The 25,203-nt window shown below is 45.8% G+C and overlaps 1 protein-coding gene across 1 annotated transcript in view; it reads left to right on the forward strand.

Annotated features, from left to right (window-relative positions):
* The window catches only part of TBC1D10A (TBC1 domain family member 10A), a 434,628-nt gene that overhangs the window by 102,345 nt on the left and 307,080 nt on the right, over positions 1 to 25,203 (forward strand). Inside the window, exon 2 of the mRNA XM_086943207.1 lies at positions 25,081 to 25,180. Coding sequence (XP_086799333.1) covers positions 25,081 to 25,180 — 100 coding nt within the window. The remainder of the gene's footprint in view (positions 1 to 25,080; positions 25,181 to 25,203) is intronic.

Consider the following 25,203-nt stretch of genomic DNA (forward strand, 5'->3'; position numbering starts at 1 on the left):
ACACTCACCCACGCAACGCCACTCACGCAACGCCACTCACTCACTCACGCAAAGCCACTCACACCCACGCAGTGCCACTTTCACACACACAGCACCACTTTCAGACACGCAACGCCACTCACACCCACGCAAGCCCACTATCACCCACGCAATGCCACACTCACCCAAGCAACGCCACTCACCCAAGCAACACCACTCACTCACACACGCAACACAACTCACCCACGCAACGCCACTCATGCACGCAACGCCACTCATGCACGCAACGCCACTCATGCACGCAACGCCACTCATGCACGCAACGCCACTCATGCACGCAACGCCACTCATGCACGCAACGCCGCTCATGCACGCCACGCCGCTCATGCACGCCACGCCGCTCATGCACGCCACGCCGCTCATGCACGCCACGCCGCTCATGCACGCCACGCCGCTCATGCACGCCACGCCGCTCATGCACGCCACGCCGCTCATGCACGCCACGCCGCTCACCCACGCCACGCCGCTCACCCACGCCACGCCGCTCACCCATGCCACGCCGCTCACCCATGCCACGCCGCTCACCCACGCCACGCCGCTCACCCACGCCACGCCGCTCACCCACGCCACGCCGCTCACCCACGCCACGCCGCTCACCCACGCCACGCCGCTCACCCACGCCACGCCGCTCACCCACGCCACGCCGCTCACCCACGCCACGCCGCTCACCCACGCCACGCCGCTCACCCACGCCACGCCGCTCACCCACGCCACGCCGCTCACCCACGCCACGCCGCTCACTCACCCACTCACCCACGCCACGCCGCTCACCCACGCCACGCCGCTCACCCACGCCACGCCGCTCACCCACGCAACGCCGCTCACCCACGCAACGCCACTCACTCACCCATGCAACGCCACTCACTCACCCATGCAACGCCACTCACTCACTCACCCACGCAACGCCACTCACTCACTCACCCACGCAACGCCACTCACTCACTCACCCACGCAACGCCACTCACTCACTCACCCACGCAACGCCACTCACTCACCCACGCAACGCCACTCACTCACCCACGCAACGCCACTCACTCACCCACGCAACGCCACTCACTCACCCACGCAACGCCACTCACTCACCCACGCAACGCCACTCACTCACCCATGCAACGCCACTCACTCACTCACCCACGCAACGCCACTCACTCACCCACGCAACGCAACGCCACTCACCCACGCAACGCAACGCCACTCACCCACGCAACGCCACTCACTCACCCACGCAACGCCACTCACTCACTCACCCACGCAACGCCACTCACTCACCCACGCAACGCCACTCACTCACCCACGCAACGCCACTCACTCACCCACGCAATGCCACTCACTCACCCACGCAACGCCACTCACTCACTCACCCACGCAACGCCACTCACTCACTCACCCACGCAACGCCACTCACACCCACGCAACGCCACTCACTCAAAGCCACTCACCCACACTGTGCAGTGCACAATAGGTCTCGCAGTAGGAAAGTTGGAGCTATTGGTTTTGTAAATGACAAAGCCCTTTATGTTTTTAAAATGAAAACAAAAATAAAAGGCATTGTTATTTGCAATTGTAATAGCTCCAACTTTCCTACTGCGAGACCTATTGGCAACGCCAGTGCTTGTTTTAATTACCTTTGCACCTAGGAAGCTTGGGGCTAGTTCGTCTGCTTTGTTCCGCATTTTGTTACTCTTCAATGGCATCTCACAGTATTTATTTGCATTGTCTATGCATATGACGCAATAATCGCTTAAGACTGACACCTCCCTAGTCTTAGCCATATCTGGGAGTTTTTTTTCCTCTGCCACAATCCTTTTCCAGGTTTTAATTGGGGTATTTGAGAAGCTGGCCTGGTATATGATGTCCACTAATGTAAGTGGGCACCTTGCACCAGTCCAGGCAACCCTTATGTTGATTTAAGAGATCTTAGACAACCTTAGGTAGCTCTCTGAGCGGTAGCTGTGGAGAGCAACCTTCAGGCTTAGTCCAGAAGGAGTGTAAAGCAGCTTGTTTTACCAAACTGCAATCTTACAGTATAGATTAAGTGGAAAAGAACCACATCTAGTATTTATAAAACTATGTATTTATTATATTACTAGTACGTTCCAATATCTCCAACACGGAGATAAACACAATGCACATAATACTTTAGCACAGAAACACAGTAAATAGCACGAAATGCACAGTAGCCCCGGGGGGGACCAAACCATATACTAAGAAAATGGTATAAGAACCACAGCTCGAGTCAAGACCGTGTCAAGAGGATGTAGAAGTGCTGGGACTCCAAGGAACCGCCCAAGGTGAGTAGATGCGTACTCCACAGAGAGCGTGTGCAGTGTGGAAACAGGACTGTGTGCTCCGTACAACTCTATGTGCAAGTCGCAGTTGGATTTCTAAATATTAAGGACCCTTCCCAGTGGACCCTAAAGAAACCCTTTGGAAGACAGAAGGTTGGAGAGCCACCGTACGTGTGAAGTGGTGTCTGAAACCACTGTCAAACCCAATGGAGGACTTCTGGATAGTGCCGCTGCTGGAAGAGGCGAAAGTGTCCGTGGGAATCCAAACATGGATTCTTGAAGTGGAGTACCTGAAAGCATGGTGATCAAGGAGGATGGCAATGACCTTGACTCTGCAGCTGTGAAGACCAGACGACGCTGAGGAGGACCAGTAGCTGTGCACGAGCTGTCCCACGAAGGATGTCGAGTGCTGAGGGGTTGTTGTCCGGCTGGAGCACTAACAAGCCTTGGCAAAGGCAAGCCATGCAGGAATCAAAGAAAGAGCAACGTCTGGTCCAGCAAGGGCCAATGGACTAACCTAAGGGAGGGGAGTCAGGGCAGGCCCTGAGCAATCAGGGGAGCCCAAAAGAAACAAGTGTGATACTCAAGTGGACCCACAGGCCGGAGACACTGGAGTCACAAGAGTACCTTAAGCATCTCACCAAAAGATGCAAGCCACGATGCACACGATGCGGTGTGGCTGAAGATTCTGGTCACACGATGTACTCGAGGTTGGGCCTACTTGGAGCCAGAATAACTTTTTGCAAAAAGCCAACAAGCCTTTGCAACTGGACGTGGTGCACAGGGGTTTGGTTATTGCAGCCCCCACGAGGGATATTGGGCTCGAACTTGGTGAGAGATTAGAGCAGGCCTTAGGAGCTGTGGAAAACGACCACCTGTGTTGCAGAGCTCAAGGAGTCCGGAGGAGCTCAGGATCTGCAGACTAGTCGATTTAGTTGCGGTGCCTGCAAATTTTGGGGATTGACTCCTTCACTCCAAGTGAGATTACTTCAGGTGTCTTTGATGCTTCACAGGCCTTGGAAGGTTCGGGTATGATGCACAGGCACAGACGATGCAGCAAACTGGAAGGGAGACAGTCATGCCCAAACGAAGTCCAGAGTGCCCAGACGTTAGTAGTGCAGTGGTGACTGATCTGAATCTTATCCCACGATGAATCTAGGGACCTGCACCTAGGTAAGCCCTTAAGTACCCTAGGGACAGGGTTGGGAAGATTCAGGGGACCCTCCCAGGGGAGAGTCTAGACGGGGGGGATATTACTCCCATGTCCTTTGTCCAGTTTTGCGCCAGAGCGAGAGCCATTGGCTCCCAGAACTGGTTTTAACTGGACTAATCACGGGGTCACCAAATGTACCCCTCATGCAGACTTTCTGGCGCTCGCACTCGGTCCCAATACACTACATACTGTCTTAGAGCTAGTCACACTTCTCTGTGACAGGATGCCTATTGTTACACCTTCCTCTGCTCGAGCTTGGTTCTGCAGCAGGAGAGCAGAAATGTGTCTGGTTGGCAGCAACCCTTTTGTGCTGTCTGGGTCTAGAAGACTGGTACCGGGACCACGGAGAGCCGAACGGAGGGCTCTTCCAGTGTTTGAAATCATACATCCCACACAGTTTACGTTGTAGGGGTATGATTCTAACATGCTTGATACCAAAAATGATAGGATTCGTTGCAGCCATTTTCGAGGTGGTCATTGACTAATTACGCGGTGCCCCTCTATATGGTATATGGCTGCTTCACTGACTACCCCGGAGAATGGACTCAGTAGGATGTAGGGGTGTCCTGTTCATGCAGGGGCACCCTCTCACTTAGAACCAAGCATCCTGCCTTCAGGATTGCAAATCCCTGCTATAGGGGTGACTTATAGGTTTTAAGTGCAGTGACCCTTAGATATAATAAACATATATCTTAAGCAAGTGGTGCAAGCAGCTATTTACACAGGCCACAATGGCAGTCCTGTAGATCCATTTTGCATGGTCTCCCATGGGTGGCATAATGCATGCTTCAGGCCATGGGAGACATCTGGTGTACCTATGCCCTGGGTTCCTGAGTACCATATACTTGGGACTGGTAAGGGTACCCCAGTAGCCAATCTGGAGTGTACCTAAGTACTCAACACAACAATTTAGGGAAAAAGCAGATAGACTGTGGTCCCGATTAGGAGGATTCGAGTCAGACTAGTCATAATACAGCTTAGCACCAGGAAAAAATTTGGGGTATCCATAGAAGTAGATCCTACTTTCCTACAGGGTGTCGTATACTATGTGTGCTTATTTGTTTTCTGTCATTCTGTCTGGTCACAATCCCAGTGTGTATCAGAAGGGACATCAGGACCTACTTCACTTAAATCTTCTGTTTTAGCATACGAGGGTTCATTCGAGTTCCTAACAGAATTGTGTCCCAATTCCTCATAATTGATGAAACATTACTCTTCAGAGTTGGCTGTTTGGTTGCGTGTGTAGCCCTGAAGTATTCATTTGAGCACCCACCTTTAAAGGTATGGATTTGAGTTGTGCTTTTTTTTTTAATCGAAGAAGGCTTCTGTTTCTGTGTATGCTTCAGTAATTAACCGTTCTAACTTCATAGCAGTTAAAAAAACCACATTTGTTTTCAATGCTGTGACGCACCTGTGTCGATAAAGAAAGAATACCCTCTTGCCGCCTTTGTTCTATGGGTCACCAGTACGAATAGGTCTAAAAGGCAAAAGTTTTAAAAGTAGGGAAAATCACTAAAAGCTGTCTGATGCAGGTTGTGTAAACGGCGCCAACTAAACTTCAACCAAAGGACATACCATAAACTCTTTTTGCGTTGCCTTCTACCTCCAGTGTGCAAGGCTAATAAAGACGATCCCATCATATTTGTGCCTGCTGCTGGCTTCTGAACACCCTGATTGAACCTGCCGGCTCTCACCCGAATGCTTTGCAGTTGGGCCTGCCCACATTGGGCTGACGCTGGCTGATCTATGGCTCTAATCACCCTTGCAGAGGCATGTTTCCAGAGCATAAACAAGCATTTGCAATGAAATAGGTCTTGCATTTCTAAGAATTAGAGCTATTGGTATTTTAAATGACGGTGTTTTATCTGTGTTTTTGGTTTGGGGTGTAGTGGATGTGTGACCAGAGACACAGCTGCAGCACTGCCTAGAGGACTTCAAATGGAGGAATTACCGACCAGACCAGAGAAGCAGCTAGCAGCACTGTGTAGAGAACTTAGAATTAGTAATTACCAACGGGACCAGAGAAGCAGCTAGCAGCACTGCCTAGAGTACTAAGAATGAGGAATTACCACTGGGAACAGAGACACAGCTGCAGCACTGCTTAGTGCAAGATGGAACAGTGAAAAGTAAGGAATTTAGAAGAGCACCCGGAACAACCAGTGACAAATGATGGGTCAGCTTAAAGTCCATCTACTTAATGGACCATGCTTCTCAGAGCAGCACATGTGCGCTGCTAGGCTCGACCTAAAAACAACTATCATGGCATTGTGTTGTCTATAGTGTAGAATTGTTTTAGCATTCCAAGATGGGCAAAACATTTTTCTAAATGTGGCAGCCATGCAGGAATATATTTTGTGATTACAGACATATTCCCACCATGTCTAGGCAGCAGCAAGTTTTCTTTTTTCTACTTTTAATCTGTTAATTTATCTTGCATATGTTGTTGAGTTTGGTTGTGTGTTTTATTGCGATTGTGTTAATGAGTAAATCTGAGAATAAGTAAGTGAGCGGTTGAATGTATGTATGCATGGGTGCAAGAATGAATGACTTCGCATGTGTGATCGATACCTTATTGAATCTCTAAATCCATCAATGACTGAATAGGCACTTTCATTTAGAAGCCAGGCCTATTGGCATTGTCAAGGCTTGTTTACGTATTCCTACATATAAACAGAGTAGGAAAAGATCAGTTTTTCCCTGTCTGAAATTAATTTTAAAAACCGAAAAATACAGTTGTTAGGCCATCATTTAAGTATCTCCTTATTATCAATCCTGTCAGGTCAACAGCTGAGCTGACAGACTAGGGACTCAATAAACAAAGGATGATATTTACTATTGAATCTACATAATATGTGCTTGTGCTAATACTATACAGAGTGACACCCTCCCTCACTTTTCTACCCCAAAATTCACCCCTGTGTTTGGGACCAGGTTCGGTCACAGCACAAGTGGTGCTAATGCTCCTCGTGGATATGGTGCATATCTCTTTGTAGGGCCAGGGCATTTATTGTATGGCATGGTATTCTATAATGGAAGTATCACTTCATACCCCTGAAGAGACTAAGAAGAACTCCTGGGTCAGTCGATGTAAACACAAACCTGTTACTATCCGGCAGCTCTCTGAAGCACTCAGAAGCAATTCGTACTATACTACTTGCAACTTCAATTTTTCACTAACAAAAATTATGAACAACTACCAGTTTGATGAGAAGAACTTAAATACAGATACATACAGACTGAAATGTCAAGAATTGTATTAATAAACCAGGAGCACGTGTACAAATATCTACTTACAAGCTCTCTCCATCTGTCTCTCTCTCTCGGGCTGTCCCTCTCTCTAACAAGAATACCATTGTACTGCCCTCTCTACTCCTATTCACCACCACTTGTGTTTTCTCCCACCAACATGAACGGGAAAGCAGCAATCCGGGAGCGGATGGCCAACAAGACCCAAACACAAAACCGTGCTGGTTATAAGAAAAAAATATACCTTGAAAAATGCTAGTGCGTCATCTATGAAGCAGGTGCCATGCTGATGCATGAGCCCCAGTCAGCCCCCCCCCCCAAAAATAGTGCAGGAAGGAACATAGATTAAAAAACGTGTAAGACCACATATAGCAGGGACAGTCTGCTGGGAATGTCCGAAACACGAAAAGGCGGGACTAATTAAGTATGCTAACTAATCAAAAGCAGGCTTGTATAACGGGCAGGCACAGGAACAAATCGAAAAGATGGGAGGTGCTGCAAGCAACAATCTACATTACAGCATGCCTCCCAAAGCTGTGCAGACGCTGCCCAGGCTCGACCTAAAAATAGGGAAAGCCTCCATAAAGAAGGCCTCATCACTACAAACTGGCAGAGGTTGTTTCACAATGCAAAAGCTAAAGTAAACATGGAAAAATGGCATAATATTTAAGTAATTTAAAGAAATTGTATTATAGTGCTTGTGCTTTAATTATAAACAAATTGCGATTGTTCTGAATTCCCTGTGTGGGAATCATAAACCCCATTGAAAATGTAAACTTGTAATTGTCAGTAAGTGGGACCCTTTTCACCTCTGGGAAGAGGGAATGAATGGATATTTACTTTCTTGTGCAATGTGTTTATAGCAGAATGCCTTATGCCTGTCATTTACTTGGTCAGTTATATATTACGTGCAGACCTGTGCAGCAGTAGGTGTACCCTGCAGTGGGTTCTTTGGACCGACCATCATACCCTGTGCATTGAAAGTGGTGGTGTAGTCGATAATTGATTTTCCCTGCTGTTGTCCTCTGAAGGCACATGGACCATTGTGATCAGCCGTCTAAACCTGCCAATTTTTGTGTATTTGCTCACTGTCACCCCCAAAAGTATCCAGACACTGAACAAGTGTGTGTGACTTGCCCTTCCTATGGTAGGTTGTGTAATTGAAAAACCAGGTCTCCGGGATCTTACGGAACTCAAAAATAGTGGAGTCTGACGTCATTCCATGATTTTGGAGCGATATAAGAGAAAGCCTGTCCTCCTGTTCTTGTTTTGTGTGTGCGAGTAGGAGTCCTGCTGTGTGGAGGTGTTTGATGGAAGGAGATGCAACTGATCAGGCAGGTCTGCCTCAATTGTATGATGCCTTGAATGTGTGTGTCGAGAGGGCATGGAGTTCTTTTGTGTATCAGGAGCCAGTGTAGTTCCCTGGGGTTTGGTGTTGTGTGATGTGAGTTCTATGTGGGAGATTGAGGACGAGTCTGGTGGCTGTCGAAGTCTAGATGGTTTGTAGTCTTCTAGTGAGTTGTTTGGTGAGCCCATCGTAGAGTGTGTTCCCATTGTCCAACTTGCTGGTGACTAAAGCACGAGTGAGAGTTTTCCTAGTGTTGCTCAGGAGACATTTGAAGATCTTCCGCCGCATCGTCAGTGTATGAAAGCAGGATGCAGTGACCTGAGCAATCCTGTGCAGTTTGCTGTTGACTTTTCAGAGGTTCCTGGTGTAGCTTCTAGGTGTGAGTGTTAGCCAGAGTTGGCTGGCCACCAGTTGGAGTCCCTTGGTGAGGTGTTCTCACCAAAGATCACTACTTCTGTCTTGTTGGTGTTTGAGAAATTTGGCTTTCATTCAATTAAAGACTTTAGTCATGCAGACGAGGGATAGTATGAGTTGCATGTCGTCTGCGCAGGAGAGGATGTTGATGTGTGTGCCGATGATGTTCGCCAAAGGGACAATGTTTGCTTTGAAGATGGTGGGGCTGAGTGATGAACCTTGAGGCACTCCGCAGATGAGTTTGCAGGCTTCTGAATAGTAAGATGCCAGGCTGGCAGCTTGTGTTCTATCCGTCAAGAAGGTGTAGCTATGTCTGAGAGCAGGTAGTTGGGTGCCAATCTCATGCTGGAACCTGAAAACGATTGGGTATGAGACTGTGCCAAATGCAGCAGAGAGGTCCAGGAGAATGAGGGCTGCTTTGTCTCCTCTGTCAAGGATCATGCAGATGTTTTCTGTGTTAGCGGTGATAGCTACTTCTGTATTATAGTTGGGCCTGATCCCAGACTCCGTGGCGTTGAACATGTGGTTGCTGAGGTGGTTGATCAGGCGCCAGTTGATTAATTTCTCTTACACCTTTGTGGCATACTGTAGGAGGGAGATGGGTCTGTAGTTGGACAGCGTGGCGGGAAAAACGGATGGATGCATGAGCAAGGGCATGATCTTGACATGTTTCCAGGTGTCCGGTAATGTATCTTAATCGACAGCGGCATTGAGGATGGCTGTTACTGCTTTGCTGATTGGTGGGAATACTTTGATGAAGGCATGGTGAGGCAAGGGTCATATGGTGCCCCAGAGTGGATGGTCTTCATGGTAACGGTGCTTTCTAGGGTGATGACTGTAAGCCATGAGGTCAACTACCTTTATTTAACACACAATAATCCGGCACCCCATTTAGTAATTAGAACACGTAAAAACACACATTTTCCAAAGAACAGAAGGAGCAGGTCATGGTATGACTTCTTTATTCAAAAAATTCTTCTTTCTTAGAAAAAGCACGGAGTAGCCAAGCACGAGGTAGCCAACACGTTTCGTCCTTACAGACTTCTTTAGGGCTACAAACAAATGCATACAAATTTTATTTTATACATTATGTATAGCACATCATATAAACACAATATATACATTTATACAAAACTATACATTTTAAAATACAATATTGTAAAGGTTTATTTAAAAGTCAGCTCTACAAAATTACATGAAGACTGTGCATTTCGATCATTTATTTATACACCAATACATTTTCTTTCCATAGAGACTGTGGCAAGTTGTGTAAGCCACAAGCAACCTAATAAGTTCCTACTAACAAATACATTTATACCCAATTTGGACTTGTTTATTCTGAATAATAGATTACACTTTCAATTGGCGCATTAAAAGAGAAGAGAGAGGGTCAAGAAACCAAAATCAAATGCTAATATAATTTCATTCATATCAAATTCAAAGAGTTTGATTACAAAACAACATTTAGGGAAGACAAATCCTAATGCTAAAATTTAGCAAGCTGTGGCATAAGGTACCCTGGGAGAAATTTCTAATGGCACTAATCCCCAACACCTAACTGGAAATCTCCCTATTTGATGGACTACAAATAGGAGCTTACCAAATTTTGTTCTTCAAATACGTCCTTTTCAATCGTTAGAAAACTGTAAATGTATATGTTTCCAATAACTTCCTATGGGACAAATGTCAATTGTGTAATATGTATCAAAATGTATTTTTGAGCAGCAAAGAATAATTGTTAATGGGCCGATCTGAAGAGATGTACATACCTCAGTCAAATAAATAAGAAGCCTTGTGAACAGTAATGATGGGTTCATAGGTCACATCCATCGAAGTTCACGGTACTATGTTTGTATATTTCAAACCCTAGAAATATCAAAGAATTTGCTCAGAATAAACTCATCTTAAAAGGCCCATACACAAAGTCCATTGTTTGAACTTAAGCATTCTATTCAAGAGTAATAGTGAAAAACATCATGTATGAGCAATTTGTGAACACAAAACAGATAAACTTGTAACTTTATTAGGGCAAATGCACATTCACAATTAAGTCTCAAGAAGGACTCATGAGACCATAGGAAAAATGTGAAAATTGTGTCTCTATTATATATAATTCAGGTAAGAAGGGAGGAACACTGTCATGTCCGAAATATGATACGATACATGCAGGGAAAAGCATAGAGCTATAAAAAATTTCAAACCGCAGACTTTAAAATTAACGGCAAATTACAAAAAATTTAAAGTAGGTACACCATACTGAGAAGTGTCAAATAACCGTAGACAATTCACAATTCCCACCGAATAGAGCTAGGGAGGGAACAGCCAACTCGAATCATGGGGTTGGGGAGGGGCAGGATTGAATAATGACTGAACAGCAGTAGAAAGAATAAAGTCTTACCTTGTGGCAAGGGGTGTTGGATGTTGGATAGAGTTTAGGCCAGTTGGATGGCTTTTGTGCCAAGTGGTTGCTAATTTTAAGGCTTCTGGGGCCGGACACTAGAAGATCAGGAGTCGCCATGTTTAAAGAAGTGTTGGACCAAGTTTTGACGGACCAGAGGATCGCAGCAGTCATCATGCTGGATGAAACAAAGGGAAGCTGGCGGGACTGACTGAACGAACGAACGAAGGAAGGAAGGAAGTCGGGTTAAAGAACGACAGAGGAAGCCAAGGGAAAAACTGAGAAGGGGGGATATAATTCCAAAAGAAGGAGGATGGTCAAAATAAAAGCCAGTAAACAGGAATACCAAAATGGAGCGATGAATCAGAGCATCATGTTGGAGGGACTGGGAATGGAAAGAGCTTGAGGATTCTAAATAGAACCATCAATCTTAACATAGCAAAGTCAGAAAGTACATAAATAAATTCCATACACAGTTTGATATGAAATGCAACTTCGGAGTGCCGGGTAAAAACAATGTAGAAGAAAAGCTTACAGCTGTGTTAAATACCAGTGTCTGCTGCGCAGGTCTAAATACTCTTAGATCTCCTAATTGTTTTCACTGCCAGTCGACTCCACATTAGTGTCCTTCCCAATCCGCATTCCAATAACAGTAATTTATTGCTGCATCCTGGTCGCTACCATGTGTTTTGTCCTGAGGATTACCCAGGAAAAATCTTTTCCTATAGGGTCTAAACATCGACAAATGAACTAGCAGACTGATATGATTTATTATGATATATACATTTTATTTGAGTCATGCTGAGAATCTATAATTTTATCAGCCCCAATTAATGTGTGTATATATGTTGCATGCATGTTTTATGTAGATCACCAGCGCAGTTTTCCACAAATGTCACTATTCGCCCTCACATCGTTGTTATGTTGGAGCACCAGAAATGTGATGTGATATGCCAAAAAACGTCTTATTTACAAATCAATGAACTTCATACAGCTAATAAAACGAACTGTATAATCCCAATTTATTGTTTTAAAGTTACGATACTTTGCCTAGGATGATTAGGCTTAAAACTTCTCCCGAAAGGAGCCATTGTTTTTCTTCTGCATTCACACGCCCAGGTGCCCAGTGTTACAGGGTTGCCCCGTTTTACAGGGTTGCCCCATAATAGTTTGCCCATGGTGAAAACAAAACATCACAAAACAAATTTCCAGTTGGTCGTTTCAAGCCTGTGGGTTGCATGCTGGAGAGGTGCATTCTGGAGAGTATTTTGTGTTCTGTATGTTTCTCTTTGTAACATAATTTTGTTGTTGTTGCTGTCGCCTTTCTTTTTGAGTTGTTCAAAGACGTGAAAACATAGTTGGCTGATGCTGTGTTCCATTTCAGCAAACTGTTTAGCATCATGGGATTGTTCAAACTTGATACTAAGGCTACTTTTATGTGTAGGTATCTGCGTTTTCATTTGTAAATAGCGGTCCTAATTTAGACCTTGCTAAAAGGACATTTCCGAAGGTCTATACAATTATTAGTGTCACATATCCAAGTGTTCTTTATATGGAGTTTTTGACCTGTATAGAGGTGGTGTCTTTCTGTACCTCCTATGACCACATTGCGATTGCCACAGTTTGTGGATTATTATTCTACTGGTTTAAGTTTGACGTCTGTGTCGAGTATATGCAAATAATTTTTTAGCCTTAAACATGTTTTGAAAGCCATTTTCCAATTGTAGGACAGGTTGGTGTTTAAGCATGGCTGGCTTAATCTTTTTACTTTCAATAGAATAAATAGAGGCAAATTCCAGTCTCTGTGTAGGACTTTTTGTGTATTTAGGTCAAAAGTGCTCCTTGAGATGTTGGCTAAACTCCTAGCTATCATATATTTCAGGTGGATTATCGTTCTTCAAAATTATTCAGTGTTTTTGACACTGGAGGGCTCTAGTCATCTTGATCAGACTATCCTTTTAATACTCATACATTTAATTTTATTTTATTTTTAGAGTTTGTTTTTTTGATAATCAACTTAATCAGTTTTATAAGAACAAAGAAAATTCATTGGTTGCAGTTCAATAGGCTTAAAAGGGAAATATGACATAGTTGATTGATGACAAAGATAGGGCATGTCCGTCAGAGTCCAACACAGCAATCCGTACGATAGTTACAGTGTGACATAGATGAAAAGGAAGACAGATCATCATGGTGGCAGCATGTTAAACCATTTACCCCACACTTTGTTAAATAAGTCTGGACATCCCCGAGCCCCGAATAGGGCTTCCTCCTGGATCCCACACCAGTCCACTCCCCTCCTCCATCTCTGCACAGTAGGTGCCTTAGCCTGCGACCAATGCGCTGCTATGTCCCTTTTGGCCACCGCCACAGCCGTCCCCAAGGGGCGCTTCCCTAGAGCCATCCAGGCCATTAAAGACCCCCAGCAACATACGCAGTGGGTCGTGTGGAACCTCCCAGCCCAAGGCCTGCGTAAGCTCAAGCTCCACCTCCCTCAAACGGCGCCAGCGTTCCAAACCCGCCACACGTCCGAGTCCCAAGGCCGAGGTCCAGCTGGACAGGGATTTAGCGGAGATAACACGGGCCTCGGACGGAGTCCCCGTCGTATCACGTGGGGGCTGCATAACTGCATTAAAATCTCCCCCAACCACCGTAAGACCCTGCAGGAGGGAGGAAATCACTTGTGTGAGATGGCGAAGTTTTGAGGAGAGGGGGAATGTAAAGGCTCAAGAGGTTTAGGGGGCGACCCTCCATAGAACCCGAGACCACCACATAATGGCCCTGTACATCTGTCTCGGCAGCAGCCAGGGTAAAGGGAAGGCCCTTCCTAAGTAAGATAGCCACCCCCCTGGGAGCCCCGTGTGAAGCCGAAGTGCCAGACCCTGTCAAAGCCGTAACGGGCGAGGAAGTTACACTGTGTACCCAGGAGGTGTGTCTCTTGAAGGAAGAGGATGTCTGGCGTGTGGCGGTGGGCAGCGCGGAGGACAGCTGTGCGTTTAATGGGGTCCAAGAGGCCATTGACATTCCAGGAAAGGATGTGGATTGGCTTAGTGAGAGTGTATGTCATCAGAAGGGATGGGATGGGGAGGGACGGGTAACCACAGGGGACCACACCCAGCCGGAGGAGGGTATCCACCCTTATGTAGGCTCAGAGAGGGGGCAGTGGAAATAGGGATCTGTTCGGCAATGGTGAAGGCCCAGGGAGAGGAGGGGGAACGACTGCCCGCAGTATTTTTAGAGTTGTATGCAGTGTGAGCAAGACCCAAGCGGATGATAGAGCCTTTACAGGAATAAACACAAGTAATTAAAAATTTAAATAAAAATGCAAGTGGTAAGAGGCATAAATGTGCAACGTATAAGAACTGAAGACAGTAGTTACATAAACAAAAATACTGATATAGACAAAGTCCATAAGTGTGTCAGTATAATGTGCATAGGATAGGGAAGCAGCAGAGAGCAACACAAAGCTCAGTAGAATGGGGTGAAGCGTCAGCAGCATGGAACGTTGGATAACTGAGCAATGTTGGTCTCAGAGTGAGAGGAATTTCTTAGATAGTAGAATTTTAACTTCCTTCCTGAAAGTGTATGTGGACGGGTGCATCTAGTCACCGGAGGGAGAAAGAGTTCAGATTTTTGGAGATTGATTTTCGTAGGCCCATGAGGGTAGCGCTACCATAGTCTAGTGTCAATATCACAAGTGAAGGAAAAGTTTTAAGTTTCTTTAGTGCATGTAGTTGATGATTAGCTCCTCTGGTGGTGGAGCCAATGTGATTTTGCATGGAGAGTGTATTGTCCAGGGTTCCATGGTATTTTGCTGAGTCATTGATGTGTGGGGTACAGTGCAGGGCAATAAGATGTGGTAGCCACTCTGATAGAAGAAATACTGGACGGGGAGATCAGTAGAAATTACATTTTTGTGGCATTGAGTTTGAGAGGGTTTCGGGTCAGCACTTGTTGCGTTTTTGTACGTTTATTATTAAGGGTGCAAATATCCTCTGGCGTAGTTATTTTCATATAGAGTTGAGTTTTGTCCGCGTACATGTGGAAAGAGGTGTGGGAGAGTTTGAGGATTTCATTTGGGGGCTCCATGTAAATGTTAAGCATTGAGCCTCGGGTAATGCCAAAAGTCACTGGAGATTAATCAGATTGATCAGAAAGAGTGTGATTGATGAAACCCTGCTGGGAATTGTGAAGGAATGAGGAAAAACATTTTAGCATGGTACCAGCAAAACCCATCCTGTATTCTAAGGGGTTCCGAAGGATCTCAAGATTGACTGTGTCAAACGCAGCTGACAGGTCACAGTACGCTCTTCATTCTGGTTGAGTGAGCATAGAGCATCATCAATGATCTGGATCAAGGCTGTTTCGGTGCTATGGCTTGATCTGAAACCTGATTGGCATTAGTCGAGGAGTTGAAAATGTTCGATGTGACTTCTATACTGTAGTTGCACACATATTTGCAATAGTTTGGCTAGTGTGTGGATGTTGGAGATAAGGCAGTAATTGTTGGGACTGGCCAAGTCAACTTTTTTTCTTTTTTTTTTTTAGGATTAGAGTAACCTGGCCACTTCTGAGACAGTCCGGTATGGAGTCTTTTCTGTCTCCTAATTTACTCCTGTTCAAGCACTGCCATGGCCAGATGATTAAATGGATCCTGCATGGAAACTGAGCATCCGCCTTTCCCTCTGCTGCCTTCTAGCTGTGTATAGTAGTCACCAGGGCAAAGGCCTCTTTTTGGGGGGCTCTCTGCTGACTCTCTATGTTCTGTGTTGCCTCTCGACCACTTATTGTTCTCCCAGAGGCATTACAGTGCAGACTTTTCCCCATAGCATCCTTGTCCTGGACTTCAAAGTGTGGACGCAGTATCAGAGTCTGAGCAATGCGTGCGCTCAACCACTACGTTTTTCCATAACACAACCATTTGTAGGAACCTCATTCCTGAGTTAGGGAATACTCAAAATAATGTTCATCACTGTAAGTATAACATAAGTTACCTTCAATGTTTAACACCTTTGTAACAAACTCATTCTATCCTAAGGTCCACAAATGCTGTTTTGCTCCTTTACAGTTTGGCCATACTGTCACTTGTGTCATTAGTTGCACATTGGTGCATTATAATGCACGCACATATGGGATCAGCTTGACATTCTTCCTATGCATTCGAGAGTGCATGAATGTTTAACTGTATATTAGTGTGATCAAGGCACACTCCCACAACTTGAGAAATCATGTTCTTTGCCAGGTCTCAGTTTTATATATTTAATTAACATATTTATGTAACGCCAATCGACCAAAAATATCTTTTGATAGTGAGCTTTATAAAAAGCAACTGTGGAGAGGAGCATCTCTTCCCAGTAGAACCATAAAGTTAACGTAACTTGGGAAAGCGCAATAGACAGTTGATAGAACAATTTTCCAAACGCCATCTGACTTCTAATTCTGGATTATTCTTTTGTCATTCAGTATTTGGAGTAGTTCCCTTGCTGGCTGATTGTAAGGAAAGGATTTTGTCAGTAACCTTCAGAACTCTCCCTTCCTGACCTTTTAGGGTGCCCCTGTAATTCTGAAGGCCATGGTACAGGTGCAGATCTAACGATACCAGGTCCCCTCTAGGAATAGAGAAGTCTGGTTTTGATTCTGGATGTGAATGTTGGGATTCAGATTGTGGTAGGTTTGCTAGCAAGTTGCTTTGGGTGTGGTTCTAGACCATGCAGGTGATTGTCGAGGTCCCTCTATGGACTGTGTGACCGAAGTGTTAGGCAGTCTTTTAACAGTGGACTGTGGCATGGGAAGGATTGTAATCAAGCTGCTGCTTCCATCCCCTGGTATATTTTCGCCCAGGACTGCTAATGGAGTGCAGCCTCACTCTTGGCCCTGGGTTCAAGGAGCTGCTAATGGAGTGCTGTCTGTCTTGCGTCCCTGGATCCGGGAGCCTCTAATGGAGGGCACTCAGAATCGCGGCCCTGGATCCGGGGAGCTGCTAATGGAGTGCAGTTTGACTTCTGGCCCATGGTCCAGCGAGCTGCTAATGGAGTGCAGTCTGACTCGTGGCTCTGGGTCCAGGGATCTGCTAATGGAGTGCAGTCTGACTCGTGGCTCTGGGTCCAGAGATCTGCCAATGGAGTGCAGTCTGATTCGTGGCTCTGGGTACAGGGATCTGCTAATGGAGTGCAGTCTGAATCGTGGCTCTGGGTCCAAAGATCTGCCAATGGAGTGCAGTCTGATTCGTGGCTCTGGGTACAGGGATCTGCTAATGGAGTGCAGTCTGAATCGTGGCTCTGGGTCCAAAGATCTGCCAATGGAGTGCAGTCTGACTCGTGGCTCTGGGTCCAGAGATCTGCTAATGGAGTGCAGTCTGACTCGTGGCTCTGGGTTCAGGGATCTGCTAATGGAGTGCAGTCTGACTCGTGGCTCTGGGTCCAGGGATCTGCTAATGGAGTGCAGTCTGACTCGTGGCTCTGGGTCCAGGGATCTGCCAATGGAGTGCAGTCTGACTCGTGGCTCTGGGTCCAGGGATCTGCTAATGGAGTGCAGTCTGACTCGTGGCTCTGGGTCCAGGGATCTGCCAATGGAGTGCAGTCTGACTCGTAGCTCTGGGTCCAGAGATCTGCCAATGGAGTGCAGTCTGACTCGTGGCTCTGGGTCCAGAGATCTGCCAATGGAGTGCAGTCTGACTCGTGGCCCTGGGTCCAGGGATCTGCTAATGGAGTGCAGTCTGACTCGTGGCTCTGGGTCCAGGGATCTGCCAATGGAGTGCAGTCTGACTCGTGGCTCTGGGTCCAGGGATCTGCCAATGGAGTGCAGTCTGACTCGTGGCTCTGGGTCCAGGGATCTGCCAATGGAGTGCAGTCTGACTCGTGGCTCTGGGTCCAGGGATCTGCTAATAGAGTGCAGTCTGACTCTTGGCTCTCTGTCCAGGGAGCTGCTAATGAAGTTTAGTCGGACTGTTGGCCCTTGGTCCGGGGAGAATCTAATGGAGTGCAGTCAGACTGGCAGCCCTGGTTCCAGGGAGCTGCTAATGTAGTCCACTCAGAATCGCAGCCCTGGGTCTATGGAGCTACTAATGGAGTGCAGTTTGACTTCTTGCCCATGGTCCAGGGATCTGCCAATGGAGTGCAGTCTGATTCGTGGCTCTGGGTACAGGGATCTGCTAATGGAGTGCAGTCTGAATCGTGGCTCTGGGTCCAAAGATCTGCCAATGGAGTGCAGTCTGACTCGTGGCTCTGGGTCCAGAGATCTGCTAATGGAGTGCAGTCTGACTCGTGGCTCTGGGTCCAGGGATCTGCTAATGGAGTGCAGTCTGACTCGTGGCTCTGGGTCCAGGGATCTGCTAATGGAGTGCAGTCTGACTCGTGGCTCTGGGTCCAGGGATCTGCCAATGGAGTGCAGTCTGACTCGTGGCTCTGGGTCCAGGGATCTGCTAATGGAGTGCAGTCTGACTCGTGGCTCTGGGTTCAGGGATCTGCTAATGGAGTGCAGTCTGACTCGTGGCTCTGGGTCCAGGGATCTGCTAATGGAGTGCAGTCTGACTCGTGGCTCTGGGTCCAGGGATCTGCCAATGGAGTGCAGTCTGACTCGTGGCTCTGGGTCCAGGGATCTGCTAATGGAGTGCAGTCTGACTCGTGGCTCTGGGTCCAGGGATCTGCCAATGGAGTGCAGTCTGACTCGTGGCTCTGGGTCCAGGGATCTGCCAATGGAGTGCAGTCTGACTCGTGGCTCTGGGTCCAGGGATCTGCTAATGGAGTGCAGTCTGACTCGTGGCTCTTGGTCCAGGGATCTGCTAATGGAGTGCAGTCTGACTCGTGGCTCTGGGTCCAGGGATCTGCCAATGCAGTGCAGTCTGACTCGTGGCTCTGGGTCCAGGGATCTGCTGTGCAGTCTGACTCTTGGCTCTGTCCAGGGATCTGCTAATGAAGTGCAGTCTGACTCTTGGCTCTGTCCAGGGATCTGCTAATGAAGTGCAGTCTGACTGCTGTCCCTTGGTCCGGGGAGCTTCTAATGGAGTGCAGTCACTCGCGGCCCCGGATCCAGGGAGAGTTGGATCTGCACACTGCTCAATGCTCAGGCCTGGGTTGAAGCCTGTACCTGGAGGATCCAGTCTGGCGGCTTTATTCTTGGCTGTCAATGGGAACTCACGTAACCTAGTAACCAAACAAGTTTATGTAAATCTCACGGAAGTCCTAGGGGAACGTGGCATGCAAATTGATCCAGATGCCATTTTGGGAAGCCAGCCTGACACTGAAGATGGGTGTGGACGTAAAGTAGATTTGTTTATGGAAATCCTCGTGAGGCATGAAAACACAGGTTTCGGGTGCCGAGGCAGTAGGCAGCTTGGAATCTAATACTGCCACTGAGTGAACATGTACGGACTCGTGTCCCAGGCCACGTGCAGAATTCCCTGCTTGTCGCAACAGGTATTCTGATTGGAGTAGGAAGGGGAGTGACACCAGCAGTTATTGTGCAGCTCCAGCTAACACGAATTTAACAATTGTTTGGGCTTTTGTACAAAACGGTGGTCGAAGTCCACGTTTGTACCTCGAGAGGAAAAGTGCTTCGCTACTTGCACTGTTAGCTGTGGACAGTGTGTAACAGAAGGATGACCTCTGCAGAAAGGGTTGGTGTCGCAGTTTATGCTCTGGTCAGACGTGTTCTGTTAGGCCCCAGTTTCTCAATTTTTCTGGACAGTTCCTTTGTCTTCCAGTACCTTGTTTTCCTCTAACTTTGGTAGGTGGTGAAATATTTCTGAATGTTCCGAACTGTCACATGGATGCACATAAGCTTGCACCGCTCCCATCTACGGACTGCTAACGTGATGAATTCATTTTCGGTGTTAACCTGCTTCATACGTCGATTGCTGCTTTAATTCCACCATTGACATGACGTGAAATGTAAGGGAAGAGACACTGTAATAAAGCACGTGATCCTTCCGGACACAATAATAGCCTAGAGTACATCTAAGGTGATGGTTGGTTTTGTGATTTCTTGTTACAGGCGTTGATTTGCGTCTTTTGAATGATCAGGGTGGGGGTGCTCTCCTCCAATCACATTTATTGGTATAACTGGAATGGCACAGTGAGCAAAAAACGATGGATTTCGGCCCAGATCTCTGTACAGGGGTGATCATGTTAATCACCCGTAGAACATTCGAGGAGCCTGTCCTTAAACCAGAGCAGGCCACTAGTCTTGGCCCCCACCCTGCCGCCGTATTTCAGCGTGTACGGGCGCACCTTAATGTGGTGTCTGTGTTCAGCTACAAATGATGCCGGTGGAATCCTAGGCGCACACTGTGAGCCGTAAGGCTATGCGATATTACATGTCTCCATTGTACTAAGAACACAACTGCACATGTATTTGTGTAACTGTAGCAGCTTACGAATGAGTTTACTGTAGGTCTTTCTTCAAAAGACTTCCATACGAGGCAAGAAGAAAGTAGCTTAAGGATGACGCTCTGTTATTACGTAGTCACTGCCGCCCTGTCTGAGTGCAACTAGATCAACATCTAGTCCTAAGGGGGGTCCTTCCTTAGTTCGTAGTTCTTCGCAGCCTAACCGATAAGGTATAAAAGAGGAGGGTGGAGCCCGTTACCATTCTTGAGAAACTGCATGTGTTTGACGACTGCATCGAATTGCAAATGATCATCGACCCCCATTCCTCTTTAAGGGGAATCCCCCACAAACAGTCTCATTGTTTTTCCATTCATACCCTAGCACGCCCTCCACCTACTGAAATATATTTTTTCCTGAAGCTGCTTCAAATATTTATCCACTGTCCTATTAATGAAGTAGGGCTTGGTGGCTGGGCAAGTCCGAGCCTCCATGTTTCACAACTAGCCATCCCCATTCTTACTCCATAATAAGTAGTTAGAAGTGTTTTAGAGCAGATACCAACCTGAAGAAACCGGTTTTGATGAATCTTTTATGACCAAAGTTTTACCTAGAATGCCTTTCACTCAGCTGATCAAGCCAACCTGCGAATGCCCTTCTTTGCAACTTTTTTTCCTTCCAGGTTGGATTTTCACTGACTACTACCCTATTTCGTACAGATGGGGCCTTCCCTCCCCTTTAACCTCCTCCCCATTCTACCATCTCCTTTTTAAGGGGGCCCATCCTTTGTTCCCCCTCCCCTTTCTAATTTTCTTTGGTGACGTCTCCCCATGAACCTCTCATTGTCTCCTCTTATTTAGGCCTCATCCCATCTTCCCACCCCAGACACCCATTAAACACCCCTCCACCCCAGATGGTGAAGCCCCTTTTCCTTATTTACTCTAATATTCTTTTCTTCCCCATCCACAGTCCCCTATTCCCTACTTACATTTGCTTCTCTCTTCGCATCATCTTTTTCATGATATGTTTCTAAGATTCTTTCTGGGTTTCCCTACATCTTTCTTACCAGGTTATGGTAGACCCTGAGCTTATAATTAGATCTTGGATTAGCCAAGACCTTTTTGATTTAACTACAATATGTATTATATACTTACACAGGGGGGCTTTCGCCACCTCTTCATCCATTGGTTTATTGCCGTGCCATTTACATTTTGCTTCAGCCCACTACAGCATAGAGCATGGCGCAGTGGGTCAACCTCCTTAAGCCACTGGTTAAGTTCACTTTGAGTGACTGCAAATTGCTCTCTCAGAAGTAGCACATCTGTATACAAGCTAGTTCCCTTCAGTGCCTGTGTTTTGTTTTTACTTTATAATTACTTTAGTGTTGCTTTTGCGGGCCTGATGTGATAGCAGGGAGCTTCTGATGCACATTCCATTTTTATCAGACCCCATATCCTGCCACTGCTTTTGTAAATTCCTTTTGGAGTGTTTTGCCTTTCTGGCTGCTGCTGCCTTCCAGCATACCAGATCAGATTGTGTCCATTAGAAACTTTTCTGTATTAAGTTATTTTCCTTTTTTCTTTCTCTCCTTTCGTTCTCTGTTCTTTCTCTCCTTTCCTTTTTTCCTTTTCCTTCTATTTAATGCGTTCTCTTTTTCTCTCCACGTCTTTCTTCCTCTACTCTCTTCGTCTCTCTTCTCTCTCTGTCTTTCGTCTCTCTCTGTCTCTCTGACTGGCTGGCATAAAATGCCGGATCTATTGGCTTTTCCAATGCTTTTTCCTAACATTTTGGTTATTTGTAAAAGTTAAGTTAGCTATAGCTCATGCTTTTTTTTTAATATGCAATCATCTAAATGTTGTTCTGAGGATGGCGGTAACATGAGTGTTGTGCATTGCACCCAGTAACTAGCGGATTTAGTGGATTTTCGGTTTTGTGTTCGCTGGACCATAACTTACTCTTATGTTTTTTTTTATAGTGAATATCTTTTTAATTTTTTTTATGTTGCACCACATTCCCCAGGACCCATTCTATGCTGGGTATGGCATGTGAGGGGCTCCTGTGCCCATCCACTCTGGCTTTGCACAGTGGGAGGTTAGATGCAGGGCCTGCCTTGCTTTGCAGTGGGCATAATTTGCTGCCTGCCAGATTACATGCAGATTTAATTAACAGCGAAAAAGTTATAAGTGAATTCTATTTTTACTGCCCCTGAATTACCTTTGCGCCTCCCTTTCTTTGATTTGTTGGTTCAAACTTGAAATAACCAATAGAAACCTACAGCTGTTAACATTTACCAAATTGATCTTCATATTAACACTACTTTGACCTCCCAATGCACCTGCATGAAACTGAGAAAAGCAAGAGCAGGCTAAACCTGCAAAGTCTCTGCACACTTTTATGCAGATCAGGTTCTCGGCAGCTTCCCCAACTCGAGCGGCAGGTTTCTCAATGCGAGCAGTAGCGACCTGCCGCAACCGCCTGCATTGAGAAATCTTGCCGTTAGGCGGTCTAACATATGATTTTCCTCGCTCGCGCTTGCCAACTTGATATTGGTGAGTCGCGGGGGAGAAAAAACTCCAGTCTGCGCAGTGGAGTTCTTCGGAACTGGCAAAACTCCGCTGGCAGAGTGAAGTTCATTGCCCACCCCTAGTTCTAGTTCTGAAGGGTACACCAACGTACTTTGCTTCGATTGACCTCTTTTCATATCTTGTTCTCTTCAGTCGATTGCCATGTCCATATTTTTACTTACGATTGACACCTCCCACTTTCCATTACACTTTGAGACTCCTTTGCTAAAAACAAATGTGATATTCCCGCATTTATTTGCTCAATTTCTACTTTTATGGCCACTGTAGTTCTTGGCAGGCGTTGTTCAGGTGCAGAAGGATCTATTCTATGCGTGATAATCCGCATGGCTTTCCTCTTGGTATTGCCCTACGTAGGGGACTGGTGCAGTATATTTTGTATACAAAATCTGCGACGATCCCTACGAGTAAATTTATAATGCAAAATGTACATTTGTATCCTCTATCCTTTATGTACCCAGCACCCCACCACCTCCAACCCTATTGTACACTTTTGAGACTATTGCCACGAGTAATACGTATAATGTACATACGTACCCTCTATCCCTTATGTACCCAGCAACCTGTCCCTTCCTATACTATTGTGCACTTTTGTCACTTCAAACCTATTGTATACTGTTTTGTTCCTGTAAAGCGCTCGGATACCCTAACGAGTCAACTTCGCGCTCTATAAAACACTAAAATAAATAAATATGTTGCCAAAGCTGTTAGTAAATCAAAAATGTTTTGCATCCCCCTTTTTAGGTCTTGCTTACCATTGGTAGGCTTTATTTTCACTCTGATTTGCTTGCTTCTACACTGGTTTGCCTTCATCTTCTTATGCTTGATCCTTCCCTGAGCAAAGCCAGTCCTCTACCATCCTTTTGATTGGCTGACATGTATCCTTTCACTGCGTACCTTTACTGAACTACTATTTTCTTTCTGGTTAAACAGTCAATGACATATGTTTTTCCGCCCTCTTTCCCCTGTTTGATTCTCTCCCAGCCAAATATCACCCTGTACCCCTGTGTTGTTCCCTCCCTTGGGTGCCCCCGCCCACCCCCCCCTCAAAATTCCCCTATACGCTGTTGATCTCTCCTTAATATTACTTTTCTGTGGAGGAGTCTTCAAAAAATGAATTAAAATGTTACAATGTATTGGGATGACGAAGAGGAAATAAATCAAGGGTATTTCTCCTGGTCAGATTGACTACCTCTTAGACGGACTTTGAAATGGACTTGCTATTGAGGCACCTTTAGTGTCAATTGTTTGAGAGGGTCACTAGAGCAATTTTTAATGTTGTAGAACACTTATATGTATTTGCCTGAGTTGTGTTTTGTGTTTATTGCTTTATGTAAAATTGTACAGATGTGTATTTTGGGATTGTGGGGTCTCTAAAATCTCATTTTTGATTGGCATGATTAATATTTTTATCTATTGGAATATTAGTCCTATTTAATTCAGGTTCCCAGTGATACTTGTCTCATTGTGATGAATTTAGTTGGAATGTAATTAATCCCCAACATATCCGCTCGTTTATTTGAACTGATGAAGAATATTGCAGTTTTTTTTGCCAAATTTACTCATGAATGTATATTTAAAGTATTTCCGATCTTCCATTCTGCATGTTGTAGGAGAGTTTATGAACTCAGATCCTGAAAAAGGACCACAGAAGCATTGTAAATCACAAGTTTACTGTATTTTTTTCTGCGTATTTTATAGAAATATACACAAAAATGGAAGCTGTGAGATGTAGAGGCCATCTCTTAGCTTGAAGCGTTTAAAATGACCCGAGTTAGTAAAAGCTCGTTTTGGGACATGCAGTTGCCAGATGTTTCAGTGTAATGCTCAAAGCTATGTATTTAGTCACAGATATGTAGTAACTTCACATTGATTTGTCAACTGTAAGCCTTCTATTGCGCAGCAGTTGAGGGGAGGGAAAACAATGCATAGTTTTATGTTTAGAAGAAATGAGGTTCATTATTCCTTTTACTGCCACCTTTTTAGACAAATCAGATTACACAGGGTTTCAAGATCTGATACTCATCCATGGTCCGTGACTTATCAAAGGTTTTAGTACTGCTTTGCAGGGTTGTACAACATTTAACTTGATGTCCTTGCACGTTTTAGTCAGTTCTTTCTCATCAGACGTGATGTTCAGGAATATTCCCTCAATGCGAAAGCATGATCTGGGTCAGACTGTATCTTGGAAGATGGTTTGGGCTAACCTGGTCTGTTGTTTCTCCATAGGCTTGCTGAGCTCCCATTGGAAGTGCTGCGCCATAGAGAGTCAAAATGGTTGGAAATGCTGAGCAGCTGGGACAAGTGGATGGCAAAAAGGCACAAAAAAGTGAGTCCTTTTGTGTGATTGCA

The sequence above is a fragment of the Lissotriton vulgaris genome, chromosome 11 (assembly GCF_964263255.1).
Source record: "Lissotriton vulgaris chromosome 11, aLisVul1.2, whole genome shotgun sequence".
Taxonomy (NCBI): Eukaryota; Metazoa; Chordata; class Amphibia; order Caudata; family Salamandridae; genus Lissotriton; species Lissotriton vulgaris.